At 36.2% G+C, this 14,978-nt stretch overlaps 1 protein-coding gene across 3 annotated transcripts; it reads left to right on the top strand.

Moving 5' to 3' along the window:
• The first annotated feature begins 877 nt into the window (after positions 1-877).
• LOC110103328 lies at positions 878-14,208 on the top strand. 3 transcript variants are annotated; one of them, XM_028693401.1, is made up of 7 exons: positions 878-1,060; positions 1,192-1,520; positions 1,606-2,589; positions 10,653-10,711; positions 12,290-12,418; positions 12,820-12,955; positions 13,631-14,208. In XM_028693401.1, the coding sequence occupies exons 3-7, from the start codon at positions 1,882-1,884 to the stop codon at positions 13,943-13,945; spliced, it is 1,347 nt and encodes a 448-aa protein (XP_028549234.1). In that variant the 5' UTR covers positions 878-1,060; positions 1,192-1,520; positions 1,606-1,881; the 3' UTR covers positions 13,946-14,208. The 3 variants fall into 3 exon arrangements, with proteins under 3 accessions (XP_028549234.1, XP_020687656.1, XP_020687655.1); XM_020831997.2 differs by having other exon boundaries at positions 1,169-1,520; positions 12,314-12,418; XM_020831996.2 differs by having other exon boundaries at positions 1,169-1,520.
• Positions 14,209-14,978: the final 770 nt, after the last annotated feature.

Genomic DNA, 14,978 nt, shown 5'->3' with positions numbered 1-14,978 from the left:
GGTCATGGTTTGGGTTCAATCCGGAACTGACCCGACACAAGTTGACCCAACTTGTTTTTTAAAATGGATCAATTTATTGGACCCGAATCCGACGCTCTTTGGACCTGGGTCAACCCTTCTTTACGACTTTACTTTCGATCAAGCCAAAATGAATGTCGAGTTCTCCTCCACTTGGTACACTCCACTGTCGGTGAGTTAAATCACGACAATTTCATTGATTAGCTTATACCGGAGCTTCGAAACAGCGGCTAGGTTCTCCAGGATGCCAGCAAGAGCGTTGTCCTCGATTAGCTTTGTACTTGTCTCGTCAAAGTTGCATAACAGGAAGGAACATCGTCGAAGCAGGAGTGGAAGATGGCGGAGCTGCGGGAGAGGCGGACGTTGACACCGGCTTGACTCGCGAGTGCAATTTCAGCGAGATTGTATAAGGTGAGCCATAAAATCAAGAGGGTTAGATTTTACACAAATCCCATTAATTCGAACCTAGAATCACAAACTGAGTCACTCGTGTTTTCGGGTCAATCCAAACTAGACCTGATTTCTGAAACGGGTCGATTTCTTGAATCTGAATCCGACTCATTTGGCAAATAGGTTGACCATAATAAAAAAAAAATTTCAAATTGAGTTCAAGTCAAATTTTTGAATGGTGTCAAATATTGACACCCCTACTAATATGAGAGTTATTAACAAAAGAATTAGAAAACAACAAAAAAATTAGTATCAATCAAATCATCAACAATAGTTTTATTATGAATCCTATTAGTATCACCAATTTTGAGAAATTATTTATTTATTTATTATTATTTTATAATAATATGGGCAGGACAATATAACATTTCCTCTTGTACACGTTCTACACACGACTCTCATCAGCGCAAGTCATTATTTAACGAAGCAAAAATCTCCAGTCCACTTCTGGTTCCGGTCTAGACTTCTCTACTGCCCTCCCCGTTCATCTCAGTCCCGCAGACATGTGCTGCATGTGAAAAAATCCTCCATGTCTCTCTCTCAATTCTAGGATTTATCCACTGTTATTCGAACTTGAATTACCTAACACAAGGTTAGAAGATTTTTGGTCTTTCTCTTCGGATTTGGTTCCTGCTCATAAACCCAGAATATTCGAAGAATTTCTGGCGGCTTCACTTTTTAATGTCTTTTATTAATGTAGGATTTGTTCTTCAACTGTTCTAGGCATTCCCTTGTCTTGAGTTCTACTTGCTCCGCTTGAAGCGCGTCCAGTTGATCTTCGCGACGATTTCTGCTGCGGATATCTGGCCAAGATTCTCCGCATGTAGAAGGTTTCAGGTGAACGAACTAAAAGAAGCCCGCTTTCTCTTTGCATTGTTCATGTCGTTTGCAGATATTTGGAACTTATTCGGGTTGCAAAATACCCTATTTTGGGTTTACCCGCGTTACCTCGCGCCAACTCAAACCCTATAAAGATTCTTTTTTTTTTTTTGTGGGGTTCCCTTTTGTGAGGTTTTCCCCGCACGTTTCTCTGTCCTTCGATTTCTTTTCAAGTTTTTTTTTTTTTTTTTTTTTTGTGGGGTTCCCTTTTGTGAGGTTTTCCCCGCACGTTTCTCTGTCCTTCGATTTCTTTTCAAGTTTTTTTTTTTGGGGGGTTCTGCGGTTTTTATCTACCTGTTGAAAAACCCATCTTTCTGATACCCATTGTAAATCCTTAGAGCACAGTACTTATGAATCAACCACTATCTCTGGTGAGAAATACTAAAAATCCGAACTTTCTCGCAAACCACTGTGAAGTATCTCCTCTGAGCTAATTGTGCGTCCGCATTCCACTTTAATCATTGTCAATGCTTATTCGATTGAATCAGAGTATTGTTTTCATTGCAATGCTCAACTCCTAGCTATTTCTCCCTGATGTCACTTGCTTGCGGTCTGCCCCCTCTCCTTGAGTGTGTCTATTGCCTTGCCTGTGCCCGTTGGGCTTGGAAACGTTGCATCCATAATGCTGGCCATGACAGCGAGAACTGGGCCGTCGCCACAATTGAAGAATTTGAGCCTATTCCACGAATATGCCGCTATATCCTGGGGAACTATGAGGATGATCTTTATCACCCTCAATGGGAGCCGCCAAGAGGCTATGGAATGAATCCTGAGTGGGTTGTTCGCCGCAAGACATACGATGACACCCGAGGTCGGGTGACACCTTACTTGCTCTATGTTGATCATGACCATTCTGATATTGTCCTTGCAATAAGAGGCTTAAATTTGGCAAAAGAAAGCGATTATGCTGTGCTGCTGGATAACAGACTTGGTAAGAGGAAAATTGATGGAGGTTATGTTCATAATGGGCTGCTAAAGGCTGCTGCATGGGTGTTGGATGCAGAATGTGACACTATAAAGGAGTTGTTGGCTAAGTATCCTAACTATACTCTCACTTTTGCTGGGCATTCTCTTGGTTCTGGTGTGGCGGCAATGCTAGCAATGCTGGTGGTGCAAAATAGACAGAAGTTGGGTAATATTGACAGAAAGAGGGTTCGATGTTATGCAATAGCGCCGGCTAGGTGTATGTCACTCAATTTGGCAGTTAAATATGCAGATGTAATAAACTCAGTTGTACTTCAGGCAAGAAGTCTTTCCCCCCTTTTATGCATTCTGATAAAGTGTTTGCTGTATTCTAGATGATGTTAGCTGATCTCACATGGTTCAATTTTATGGTTCTATTGTCTTTAGATTGCTGCCACAACATAATTTAGTGCAATGCACTCTATTGTTTTTATTTTTCCCCTTAAAGCAAACGAATATAATGTTGATAGCAGAAAATGCATATATTTTTTTTAGCATTTTAACAGCCTTCTCTTTCTTTAGATGATATTCTAAGATTTTTCTAACTTTTTATGTTTTTTCTGCTTCTTCATGAAAATTTTATACCCGTTCAGGTTTATCTTTCATTTGTATGAATGTTCATATTTAATCCAATAGTGCTGGTGCATGTCTAATGCATGTGTACTACTGGGAATGATATTTGAATTATCCAAGTAACTATAATTGCATTTATAACAAAGAGAATGTAGAATTAGGTGATATGGAGTAATGAAAAAAATGTTTTTTTTTTTTGGTGACATTGGTGTTTTGTACATGATGCTAATGATACCATATTTTGGTTCATACCAAATCAAACATAAAAGTGACACTAAAACTTATGTTTGGTGAGGATATAACTGTTATTTGCATCTTAGTGGCAAAATCATCATATCATGGTTAATATCTTTCCATTTCTTTATGATTGACTTTATGTACTTCCCCTTTCCATTGCTGCGGAGTGCTAAATGTGGTGTTCTATTTTATGTCGTGGTTTTTTGACAAAATATGTCGTAATATTATGCTTCATATGTCTATTTTGCTTGCTTGGCCTTGTGGATTAGTTCCATATATTTGCTCTTATTTCTTCATGTTTTACCTCCATTCTATGTACACAAATCACCTCAGTCAATTTTTGGCAACCTTATCTTTAATGGATGCTACACTCACTTTCCATCAAATATAATGTAACTTCAAGCCCATGAAATATAATTTTAATGGAATATGAAGTTATACTTTTGTTGTGATATGATCAAGTACTTTGATCCTAATCAATTTTGATAGAGATGAGTAAGTGATTAGAGAATAAGAGGCTTATAGGCAAATTTTATAAAATTGCAATTATATTTACAATTTTGTATTTAATTTGAATATTAAAAAGAAAAGAAATCTTGATGGAAAAACAATCTAGAAGTTGTACAAAACTTGCTTGAAATAATAATAAATAAATAGGAGAGAGTATGAACTTTGTTTACAACATCTTTTTAATTAAAGTAAGAGAGGTTTTCCTTCATTGTTATGCTGGACTCATCGTAGAAGCATTAACTTTACTTTTTGTGCTGTACCTGCTAATGGCTAGCACTGATATATTATTGTAATATTTTGATGCTAATTTTAAAGTTTTTGATAGTTAATATTAATCTATACTAGGTAAGATCTTCTAAGATTTCAATATTTGTTACTTAAGTGTTATTTAACAAAAGAGGTTTCATTTTTTTTTCTAGAATATAGCAGGTTGGTGTGGCCGTTAGATGTTATGAGGGGTATGCTTTATGAATCTACTAAGTATATTTGACAGAATATTTGAAAATTTGGTTTGATGTGTATATGACTTGGTTTTTTTCTACTTCTTAGATTGCAAGTGGTTTGTGACGGGCACAATCGTTCATTTGTTTGTTTCATCTCACTAAAGTTTCTTAAATAACCTTATAACATAAGTGTATTTTTTTGGCTTCAAACTATCATTTAACATAATAGTCATGATATAAACCTGCATATTATTTCATTCAATCTTAGGGATATAATTATATTGTTTAGAATGGGCCATGTGTTTATTCATTTATATTTATTTTATTTTATTTTATATTTTTTTAAGATGGGCTGTGTGTTGAATCATTGGTTTGACACTTTATGTAGCACGCTAGATATGGGATCTACTCTCCCTTTTTTAGGTTAATCTTTGTCCTCGCTTGTTTTAAGTAAAAACCAAAAACGATTGAAACCCTCGTGCTTATCTCCATCAATTTTTTTAACACTCTGTCGAACTTTTCATTCACTTGTTGAGTAAATTCAAGACAGGGCAAGAGTAGCGGTTAGTTGTTCCCATGGTAGCCCAAGATTATTGGTTTTCCGTTTGATTTACAAAAACAACTTCTCAGTAAAGCAGGGGCAAGGATGCATAGTATTAACCATTCCCTAGTCACAAAAACAACTACTAGGTGCCTTTAGTTTGATGGATTTGCTCGGTAGCGAGGCCTGTTGGGTGGCGCTCGCCACTTATCGTCATGTTGGGCAAATTGTTTTGTTTGGTCATGGCCTAAGACTTTAGTTAGAACCCTCGTCTTTGTAAGCCACCTCACTTCTTTGATTTGTCAAGGACTCTTGAAAAATGTCATATACGGTGAATCATTCAATCTGACATATAAATCTTTCACCTTGCAACTACAGTTGTTTTTAGAATCTATATTCTTGCAGTTTCGAATGCACTGTGTTGAATAAGGTATTTATTAATGTAGAAAGGCTTGATCAACTTTCATATATCTAGAGTTATTTAAAGATAATGAATACCAAGAAAAGGAATAATGAGATAATGTTGATACAATTACTAAGATTAGTAATGAAACTTGATAATCTCTTAATGACATCGTAGAGTCTTAACAGAAGGTTAACTTTATAACCTGGTGAATTACAATTTTAAAGTTGAGCCATTCCCAAGTAGAATTGCCTTTTTAAGAATATATTTTCGATTTACTGAAGTATGAAGAACAGAAGAAGGATGTGAGAGGTAAAGTGAACTTATGTTGTAGTGACTGATTAGTTATAGTTGCTTGGCTTATAGTTGATATTATATTTAAATTTTTTGATGTGACACAAACAAGAATTGCAAGGAATTGATAAAATATTGTAAAGCTTGCCACTTTAAGGTTAATGAACCACAAGAGTTAACTTGAAGAATTTTTAGTTGAAGTTTGCTTTGGCATGCAATTATAAGCTAGAAGAACAAAACAACTAAAATAATATCAGAAAAGTACAATAAAACTAATTATGCCGTAATAAGAATCCACGGGTTAATATTTAGAACATTTACCTTGAGTTTCCCCTCAATCACGCTCTATGAAAAGTTTTAGCAGAAAGAGAATTTCAGCAATCCAAATGATGCCACCAAAAGAGACAGGACATCAACGGTCTTGATCCACGGGAAGGTAACCAGAGGAGGAGACGCGGCTGGATGTCTGACTATTTGCCACTGTCCGGAGGGTCATTGTTCGTCGATAGTCTCAGCCAAGTGTAATAGTATACGGTCAACGTAATCGTCGATGGTGTCTTCTTTCTCCCAATCGGGTTCGAAGAACGATGACTGAAGAATATCTATCTGCCCTTGAGAATCGTATGCGAAACCGCGATCTACTTCAGGATCGGCCATCAATGGATGAAAGAGGGCCAGCTGCTTGTGAAGGAGGTAGGGAGGGGTGGAGCTGGCGTTTTGGAGGTTCGGGTAAAGAGGGGGAGGGGGAAACGGCTAGGGTTTTAGGTGGAGGATTCTTGGACTTTGGCGAGGGAGTTGGAAGGAAGTAATTTAGAAAATTTGAAATTTAATTTCAGATTTCCAAAGGGCCGAAAGGAATAATTTGAAACTCAAAATTATCCCCAAAATAGGGCTAGAGGGGGCAGTGGCTTAGGGAGGATTTATGGGGAATTTAATTAGGAGTTAGGGATTAAATTGGAGAGAGAAAGGGGCAAAGGAGGGGCAGGCCATATGAGAAGGGAGAGAGGGTGTCTAGGTTCAATGTATGTGGGTCATTGACTTTAATTGATGATTGAAATCAAATCTAAGATTTAATTTCATATTTGAGATAATTATGGAGACTTCCTAAATTAGATTAATCAATAAGGAAAGAGTTTGTAATTCAAATATATATTTGAATTCAAGTAAGAAACTTTCCTAATTAATAATAGGATATTTTAGGAAGGTAATTAAGAGAGAATTTTGAAATTGAAGTCAAGCTTATGGGGACTAATTGGCCGGAGGCTAGGAGGTCCTTGGGAGGCCGACAGCTTGGGGTGGTGAGGCGGCGGCAAGAAGGGGCTGTCGGTTTTGAAAGAGGTGTGTGTGATGAGGACAATCGATCCAAGGTTCATATAGGTGCATCGCAAGGAGCATCACAGATAGACGGCCACAATTTAGAGCTTATATTTTAGTTATTATCATTTTATTCCTTTTGTACCCTTATGTTGAGTTGAGTCATGTTTGGGGCCCTGAGGGCAATTTAGTCTTTATTTCTTCATGAGTAATTTGAGCCTATATATATGGGTCTTTTCTCTTGTAATAGCTAATGAATATTTGAATGAAAATTGCCTTTTGGTTTCTACTACTTCTTGCATGAGGGCTTGAGAAGGGAGAGAGCTCAAGGGGAGCAAAGCGCAAGGCCCACCATTGTTGGAAGAGTCCGCAACTCATGTTAGTTTAGATTATCTTCTTGTTCCTACCCCTACCATCATCTTCTCCACCTCCACCACGAATTCGCACACCCCTAGTCCTTTATGCCAGCCGGCCATAACACCCAAGTCCCGGCCGGCCACTTCACCGGTCATCCTCATCACCCACCCGACCCCTTCCTATACACAAAGTTCAAAATTTGAACATTTGACATTCAAATTTCGAATTATTTCCTAATTTGGAAATCCAATTTAGGAAGGTTTTTCATGAGGAGATTTATTTCATTTAATTTAGATTGAGTTATGAAACTATGCCCCACTCACCTCCTAAATTGAAAACCATCTCCCTTGAATCCCCTCTCTCCCTCTAATGCATGCCGCCGGCCTCAAGGAGAAAATCTCCCCATTATGTGCGAGATTAATGCTATGGCCGTTTTTGAAATTCTAATTTGAATCCAAAGATTTTCCCTCCCTATTTACTTAAAACTGAAATTAATTTCAGTTTTAAGATTTAAACCTCCTCTTCCTATCCAAAGCATGCCGCGGCCACCCTCTTGATGAGCCCCATTAATGGCTCATTAAGCCCCCTTAATTACATTTGAAATTTGAAATTATTCTCAAAGTATTTCCCTCCAAACTACTACAATTTGAGATTATTTTCAGATTTGAGTAAACTTCATGCCACCTCATCTATACCTAGCTTCTCTCATCTTGCACCCGCCTAACCCACCCCTCTCTCCTTGGGATTCCGTCCGGCTTCATCTCCTCCTCTCCCCACTCTTTTCAACTACACAAGTGCTTCTCTCTCCACACCACGTTCTTCTTCTCTTCTCAATGAAAGAGTTCTCCTACGCCAAGCATGCATGGCGGATCCGGAGATCGATAGTGGATTGGTGTTTGATATCTACGGTGACATCCATATCACCCGGTCTCCATTCTTCGACATCGGGTTCGGATCGCGACGACACAAGTTGAAGACTACTTAAATCGCATTCTTCCCACGCTCAAAGACGTCATCGACGAGCAAATTCGAAGACTATTCGTGGACCGTCATCGCTATCCGTCCGTTGCCTCTCCACCACCGCCAACCTTTCCGTGGCTCAAGACCATCGCGTTGCAACCTTCCTCATGGCATCGTTTTGGTGTGCTGAAGATTTTCCCCGCTAAGCCTAGTGTAGTTGAGTGATCAATCCCCAAGGTGAAACTCTCGTTATTAAATTACGGATTTGTTGACAATAGCTTTTGGTATTGCTACTAACCTTGGTTATCCATGAGTTTTTGGTTAATCTACGCATACTTCTTCGCCTAAGCTAGTTAATAACACGATTTCTTTAATGATTTTCTTGCTATTCAAATAAGATAAAATTAATTGAAATTATGTTGTCATTCACTTTTAATTTTTTTAGAAGCTCTTGCATGTGGTATCACATCAGTGTGTGTGGGTGTGTGTGTGTGTGTTGGGGGGGGGGGGTGAAACCGGCGGGTGGAAGATGTTGGAGGGGGGAGCCTGTGGGTTTAGGTGGTGGAGAGGGTGGCTAGATGTGAGGAGAGGGAGATAGAGATAAATTGCGAGCCTTGGACTCTTCTGAAGACTGACGGGTATTACAATCACCTTCACCTAGGGTTCTCTTTCTTCTCTCAAAGCTCAGAACATTGAAGAAGACAAAAGGTGAAATTTTTTATTCATCAAAATCATTACCAAAATACAATAGAGGGGGCCTTTATATATAGGCCTCAACATGACAAAAGAAAAGGAATAAAGTGCCCTCTAAGGGCACTTTAGTCTACAACATCAAGCTAACCATCCATATGGGTAAAATAGTAAAACTGAAATATAAAATAAACAATACAACAAAATGCATAAAAAATAAAGGCTCCTGATCGTGGCCGTCGATCTTTGATGCCTCCTCTGATAAACGCGCAAAAATCTCCTGCTGATATCCTCATCATTTTTTGTGTAATTTATCCTCTATTTAATTCATGAACCCCCTATCCCTTTTTTTGCTATGCCTTTTCTTCACATTCAACATTAATATCCAAGTCATGTTGGCCTTTTGAACTATGATCATAAAAAATATTCAAGGTATTATCATTGTTCAACTTAACCACTCCAGTAGATTTACCACACCAAACTACAAGATTGCACCCAACCAGAAATTTGCTACTAAGTTTGTTTGCAACCAGGAACATGTCACCTTTAAATGAAATATTGTGTACCTATTTGTATCAATATTTTTAGTTTTTTGCACAATTTCTTTATTATGTTTGTGGAGTGAGCAAAACTCATCCACAAAGTAGCATGAAGAATGAAATGAGAACATACTACACAAATGCTTTCAGAAAGTTAAAATGATACCTTATAGAAAAAACTTCCGGAAATTCTAAAAAGTTATGGTTTATACCTGATATCTCAAGAAATTCTTGCAACACATGAAAAATTTCAAATTATATAGAAAAAGTTTAAAATGTGGTAATAAATTATCAAATTGAAGCCTAGAAAAATGAATGACAGAAAACTCTAAAATTTTGAACCAGAATAATGGGAGTATCTATTAAATTAGTGTTTGCAATGCCACCTTGCATTAAATTTTTTTATTTTGATTCTTTGATTCATGACGAGGTCATGAGAATGGGTCATGGAAGGAAGGCCAATCATGTTGGAAGATGAAGGGCATTATCACTACATTTGTTTGTTTTCAATAAGGTTCTCTAGATGAGCTCGTCTCAATGAGGTCCTCTAGATGAGCTTTTAAACTTGCATTTTTGACAGCTAAGGAATATTTAATGGCATTGTCATAATAGGGACCTACATATTGCATCTTGAAATCATGGGGATCTAATTGTAGTGTTTTTAAAAGTTTGGTAAAATGAAGCCTAAGTTTGATTTCTAGCACTGATTTTGTGCTTAGCTAGTTCATATACTGAGAATATGCTCTGCACATGAGCAACTTTTTAGTCATAGTCAAGAAGATCTTACGAAAATGGAATATTTTCACGTAGAAGATGTAAAACAGATACTAGGCACTCTACATAAGCATTTTGCAATCAGTTTACCTAAGAAAAAGTTTTCATTTTTAATCCATTGAACTTTTTTCTTTTTTTTAGATTTCAGAAAGAAAAAGACCTAAAATTAAGGATTTCTCAACTTAGAAGATTCTATTACTTCACATCATTGTTTTCAGGACATGCAGACAACAGATAGGGCATACTCTTCAAAGTGGTTTGGCTATTTTTAAGTTGATTATGAATGCATGATTTCTTCATACTTTCAGCATTTCTAGAATTTCATTAGATTATCTCCAGTGATGCTTATTTTTTGTTTTCATCTTTTTTGTGCCAATGTTTTATTTGCATGTGCAGATCATTATTCCTTTGTCTTATATTTAGCTATATGAAGTGAAGAAGCATGTAATTTGTCCTGGCTTGGTTTTCCCGTATTTGCTGAGAGTTTGAACTGATACTATTGTAAATTTGGGAACAAATTATTTTTGTGCTAGTATGTTATGCTGGACCACTATACTTGCTCTGATCTTTGAGCAACTGCTAGATCAAATGAGTATCATTTTGGCTATTTGAATGAATTAGTCAATTTCTCATAGAATATCTTCAACCTTCTAAGTGTCTATTTAGCAGAATGAAAGCTTGAATTTTGTTGATGGCGTCTATTGCAGGATGATTTCTTACCTCGGACAGCTACTCCATTGGAAGACGTTTTCAAGTCACTTTTCTGGTATAGGCATCATTCTTTCTATAAAGAACTTCACGTGGTGGAACTTAGGTTCATTGATTTTTAACTGATAAAACATTGATAGATACCACAATAATTATAGTTTACAAATACAAATAAATGTCCTAAATACCTTTTTTTTGTTCTTGTAAAAAAATCATTTTATGTTTTCATGTTGAAGAATAGCTGCACTTGATGTAATAATAGATTAGATTTCCTGATCAAGTGGAAAGTAAATGGAAGATTTCACGCAAATGATGATAATAGGATAGGCATGTCAACAGTAGTAGCAATGGCCTTACTAATAATGACCTTTGCAATCTTTGTTTGTAATAGATGCATTTGAAGCTCTGCAAATAATTGTTAACCACATAACTTATAAGATTTTTGGATTTTTCAATATATTATGTTTGATAAAGGATGTAGCATTTTAAATGTTCCTAGATGAAATAAAAGAGTTGTTGTGGAGCAGTCCATTCCTTTTAAAGGTCATTGTTTTATATTTTTAGTAGACCCATCATGTTTTGTAGATTTTTTTTAGCACATGAATTTGATTGTTTATTGATTATTACAGAATTTAAGAAGTAAAAATCTATGAAGCTCATCTTGCTTTCACGTAGGCCTAGAGCTTTTTTTTTCTTCAAAATATTGAATATTGAGTTGGTAGGTGGAGTGCAAATTTGAAGTTTGGAGTGGCTGCTTGGCTTGGCGTCAAATTTAAATTGGTGCACAAAGCTTGGTATAGGAGACAAATAAAGAAGTTGCATAATCACAATTATTACTGGAATTCCTTTGCATCAATCTCACATGTCAAATCAAATCCCTAATAAAAATTCAGTTTCCATGCACCTTCGTTTTTGCAAGCGAGCATGAAATAGGAACCTAATAAGATGGTTTGGAAAAAAAGAAACCATTTCTTTTGTCAGTGTTATATCTTTAAATAAATATATTATTTGAAATATACTGGAGCTCATAATTTTTGGTTATTCAAGTCATTTAGGCTTCATTTGGAATAGCTTTCTTACTGTTTCTAAAGCAGCTTTTTGGTAGAAAAATTTTATTTTTTGTACTAAAAAGCTGCTTTAAGAAACGGTAAGAAAGCCGTTCCAAACGAAGCCTTAGATGCGAATGAAATTGGGATACGAGTGATGATGATGATGATGGGGATGACTTAATGAGATGGATTTTAAGGAAAATTGATGATCATCTATTGGTGATTGATCCACAATGATGGATTACTGTAATCCATGTCTGTGAATGAAATTGAACCAATTCAAAGGCTTCCTAGAATGATTTATGAGGAATGATTCATAAAGCTAACTTACACTAGTTTATATTAGATTGATTTGGTGATAATCAACAATAAAGATGTATCATATTCTATAAGTAGTCATTCGTTAAGCCTATGCTTGTCACAATAACTGGAAAGTTTCTGGATATTAATATTACATGGTGGATTATGAAGCCTGTGCAGTAGGAAATAGCACCATAAAATGTTCAAGGTCTCTCATATTGCTACTTATGCGTGTCTTTAATGCCGAAAGCCGTATTAGAAAGCTGATTATTGTCCTTTTGAAACAGTTTGCCTTGTTTGCTGTGTCTAAGGTGCATGAGAGATACATGCATACCAGAGGATGTCATGTTAAGAGACCCAAGGCGGCTATATGCTCCAGGCCGACTATATCACATTGTTGAGAGGAAGCCATTCAGGTAAGTTTTATTTCTTATACTTGACACTTAGGCTTTATTTGGGAGTTGGGACGGCTTTCTCATTGCTTGCTAAAACAATTTTTTAGTACAAAAAATTCCAATTCAAGAAATTTTTTAACTAAAACACTATTTTAGAAAGCATTAAGAAAGCTGTCCCAAACGAACCCTTAGTGTTTGAAACTGTGCTTATTACCAGTTGAGCAAATGGTGCACCTTTTCATTTATTTTTTCTACTGTAAGTCATTTGTCTTTTATAGCAGGTGAAATATTTATGGATTAAATTGGTCATTAACATCTATTGGTAGTTGAGCATTTACTTGATCTCACCAACTGTTTCTATAAAGAATCCAGATCTACATTTTTTCTTAGGTTATTTTATAATGTTTTGTGCTGCTTGTCAGGTGTGGAAGATTACCTCCAGTTGTGAGAACTGCAGTGCCAGTTGATGGCAGGTTCGAGCACATCGTCCTATCATGCAATGCCACTTCTGACCATGCTATAATTTGGATAGAAAGAGAATGCCAGTGGGCTCTTGATGTAAGCTTTGGAACTTGATAGGAAATACTTGAGTTGGCAAGCAACCCTAACAATAAATTGGTACAAACTGCGAGAAAATGCACAATAACACCAATGAAATCAACTCCAAACAGTAGTTTTTATTATATAGAACAAAGCAAGCACACATAAAGCTAAAAAAATACAATTGATCCTCAATTCGAGAGGAGGATCGTTCTTTCCGAATATCTAGACAATAAGTTTTGAGCCCAAGATCACAAAAGACTCCAAGAGAAAACAATAATGAAGCATACCCTAACCCTTCCCTCTCATCCCTATTTATAGCCTTCACTCCCCTCTCCTTACTAAAAATAGATTATTTTAAATAAAAAATCCTTGGGCGGCAAGGCTGTGGGCCCCCCGCTTTAGGCGGCTAAATGGGGGGTGGCATGGGTCCGCCTCCTGTAGACTTGGACCAGCCCATGCTGGGCCGGTTGAGTCGGTTCCATCTGAACTGGCTTAACAGAACTCTCATATAATGCATTGTCAATTCCCATCTAATGTTATCGTCAATTAGATGCATCAAAATTTTCTCAATAGATGACTATGATTGCTAGAAAAATTATTTGCAAGTTCAATCGAAATCTATGGAGTGGTTTAATGATGTCTTTTTTTTTTTATTGCTTCTTAAAATAGAGTTTTTTGTTTGGATTTCAGCTGATGCTTGAGAAGGAAAGAACCATGGAAATACCTTCGAGTCAGAGAATGGAGCGCAAGGAGTCGCTTGCGAAAGAGCACAAAGAGGAGCACAGGGCTGCGCTCCGCAGAGCGGTTACATTGTCTGTGCCAGATGCCTACTCTCCTTCGCCCTACGGCACATTTGAGTCCAATTCAAGTCCAATCAGTGAGGATTCCCCTTCCTCATCTTTAAAGGGCCGGCATCGGTTGACCTGGGATGAGTTCATTGATAAGATTTTTGAGGAGGATGAGTCTGGTCACAGATTCATTCGCAGAACAGCCTCTTCTCATTAATCATGTAGAGTATCCAATGTTTCATCTTTTTGTTCTTGTTGATATTTCCTATTGTATCATTATTTTACCATATTTTTTATTCCTGTTCCACCCATTCTTGTTCAATGTTATTTTATGTAATATAGGGAGGTCATATCTTTGCTGTCTTTGAATAGTACCATAGAATGATTGTAAGGTCTAAAAACTTTCAGAATGGCATATTTTGGATTAAAATTCACTGCTTATATGATCAATAAATAGACTATTCGATTCAAATACTGAAACATATTACCTTCTTTGTCTGCTTTCCTCTAAAGCTTTGGTTTCAGTATGCTAAGACTTCAATGTTGTTACAAAGATTGAAGCTTCTTGGTTTCCAGGACTTAATTTTGAAGAATTGGACATAATGATCCTTCTTTTTATTTTTATTTTTGACAAAATGATCCTTGTTGCAGATCTTGGAATTAATATAAAATTTTTACTGCTTTTTAAAATAATTTTTTAGTACATAAATTTTAAGTAGTAATAAAACTGTCTTGTTGTTGCTTAAAATAACTTTTTAGTATAAAAATTTTAAATTTTATACTAAAAATTGATTTTAAGAAGCAATAAGAAAGCCGTCCTATCAACTAGACAAAAAGCACCTTCAAGATATATGCTTCTCAATTTATTTTTAAAAACACTATACCACTTAACATCTTCAACTAAAAAGATGCCAAGATAATTGAGGGCTCTCATCAATGACAATCACCAACTATATATATATATATATATGCATATTGATTCTGTAAATATTTATAGAAATCAAATAGATTGCAGCCATTCTAGATATCTTCTCAAAAAAATAATGGTTTGATTTGAAAAATCATGTACCATAAAATTAATAAATAATTTGCATCATTATCAAAGCCCTTTATTAGGGTGTCATGTTCATCTTTATTATATGACCAATTCTTCTTAAAATGTTATGAAAATACAAGTCCTGCATTTTTCAACAATATCATCTTATATTCATATTGTTTTTGCCATCATATCGCTACCAATTTGAGATAGT

Source organism: Dendrobium catenatum, unplaced genomic scaffold (genome assembly GCF_001605985.2).
Source record: "Dendrobium catenatum unplaced genomic scaffold, ASM160598v2 fragScaff_scaffold_266, whole genome shotgun sequence".
NCBI lineage: Eukaryota > Viridiplantae > Streptophyta > Magnoliopsida > Asparagales > Orchidaceae > Dendrobium > Dendrobium catenatum.
The sequence above is the reverse complement of the archived record's forward strand: the minus strand, read 5'-3'. Positions and strand labels throughout refer to the sequence as shown.

Excerpts from the sequence above, each read along its gene's own strand:
- LOC110103328 (XM_028693401.1), top strand. The coding sequence starts at position 1,882 with ATGTCACTTGCTTGCGGTCTGCCCCCTCTCCTTGAGTGTGTCTATTGC. Across the intron at positions 10,712-12,289 it reads GTTTTCAAGTCACTTTTCTG|TTTGCCTTGTTTGCTGTGTC; the intron begins GTATAGGCATCA and ends CTTTTGAAACAG. Across the intron at positions 12,419-12,819 it reads GTTGAGAGGAAGCCATTCAG|GTGTGGAAGATTACCTCCAG; the intron begins GTAAGTTTTATT and ends GCTGCTTGTCAG.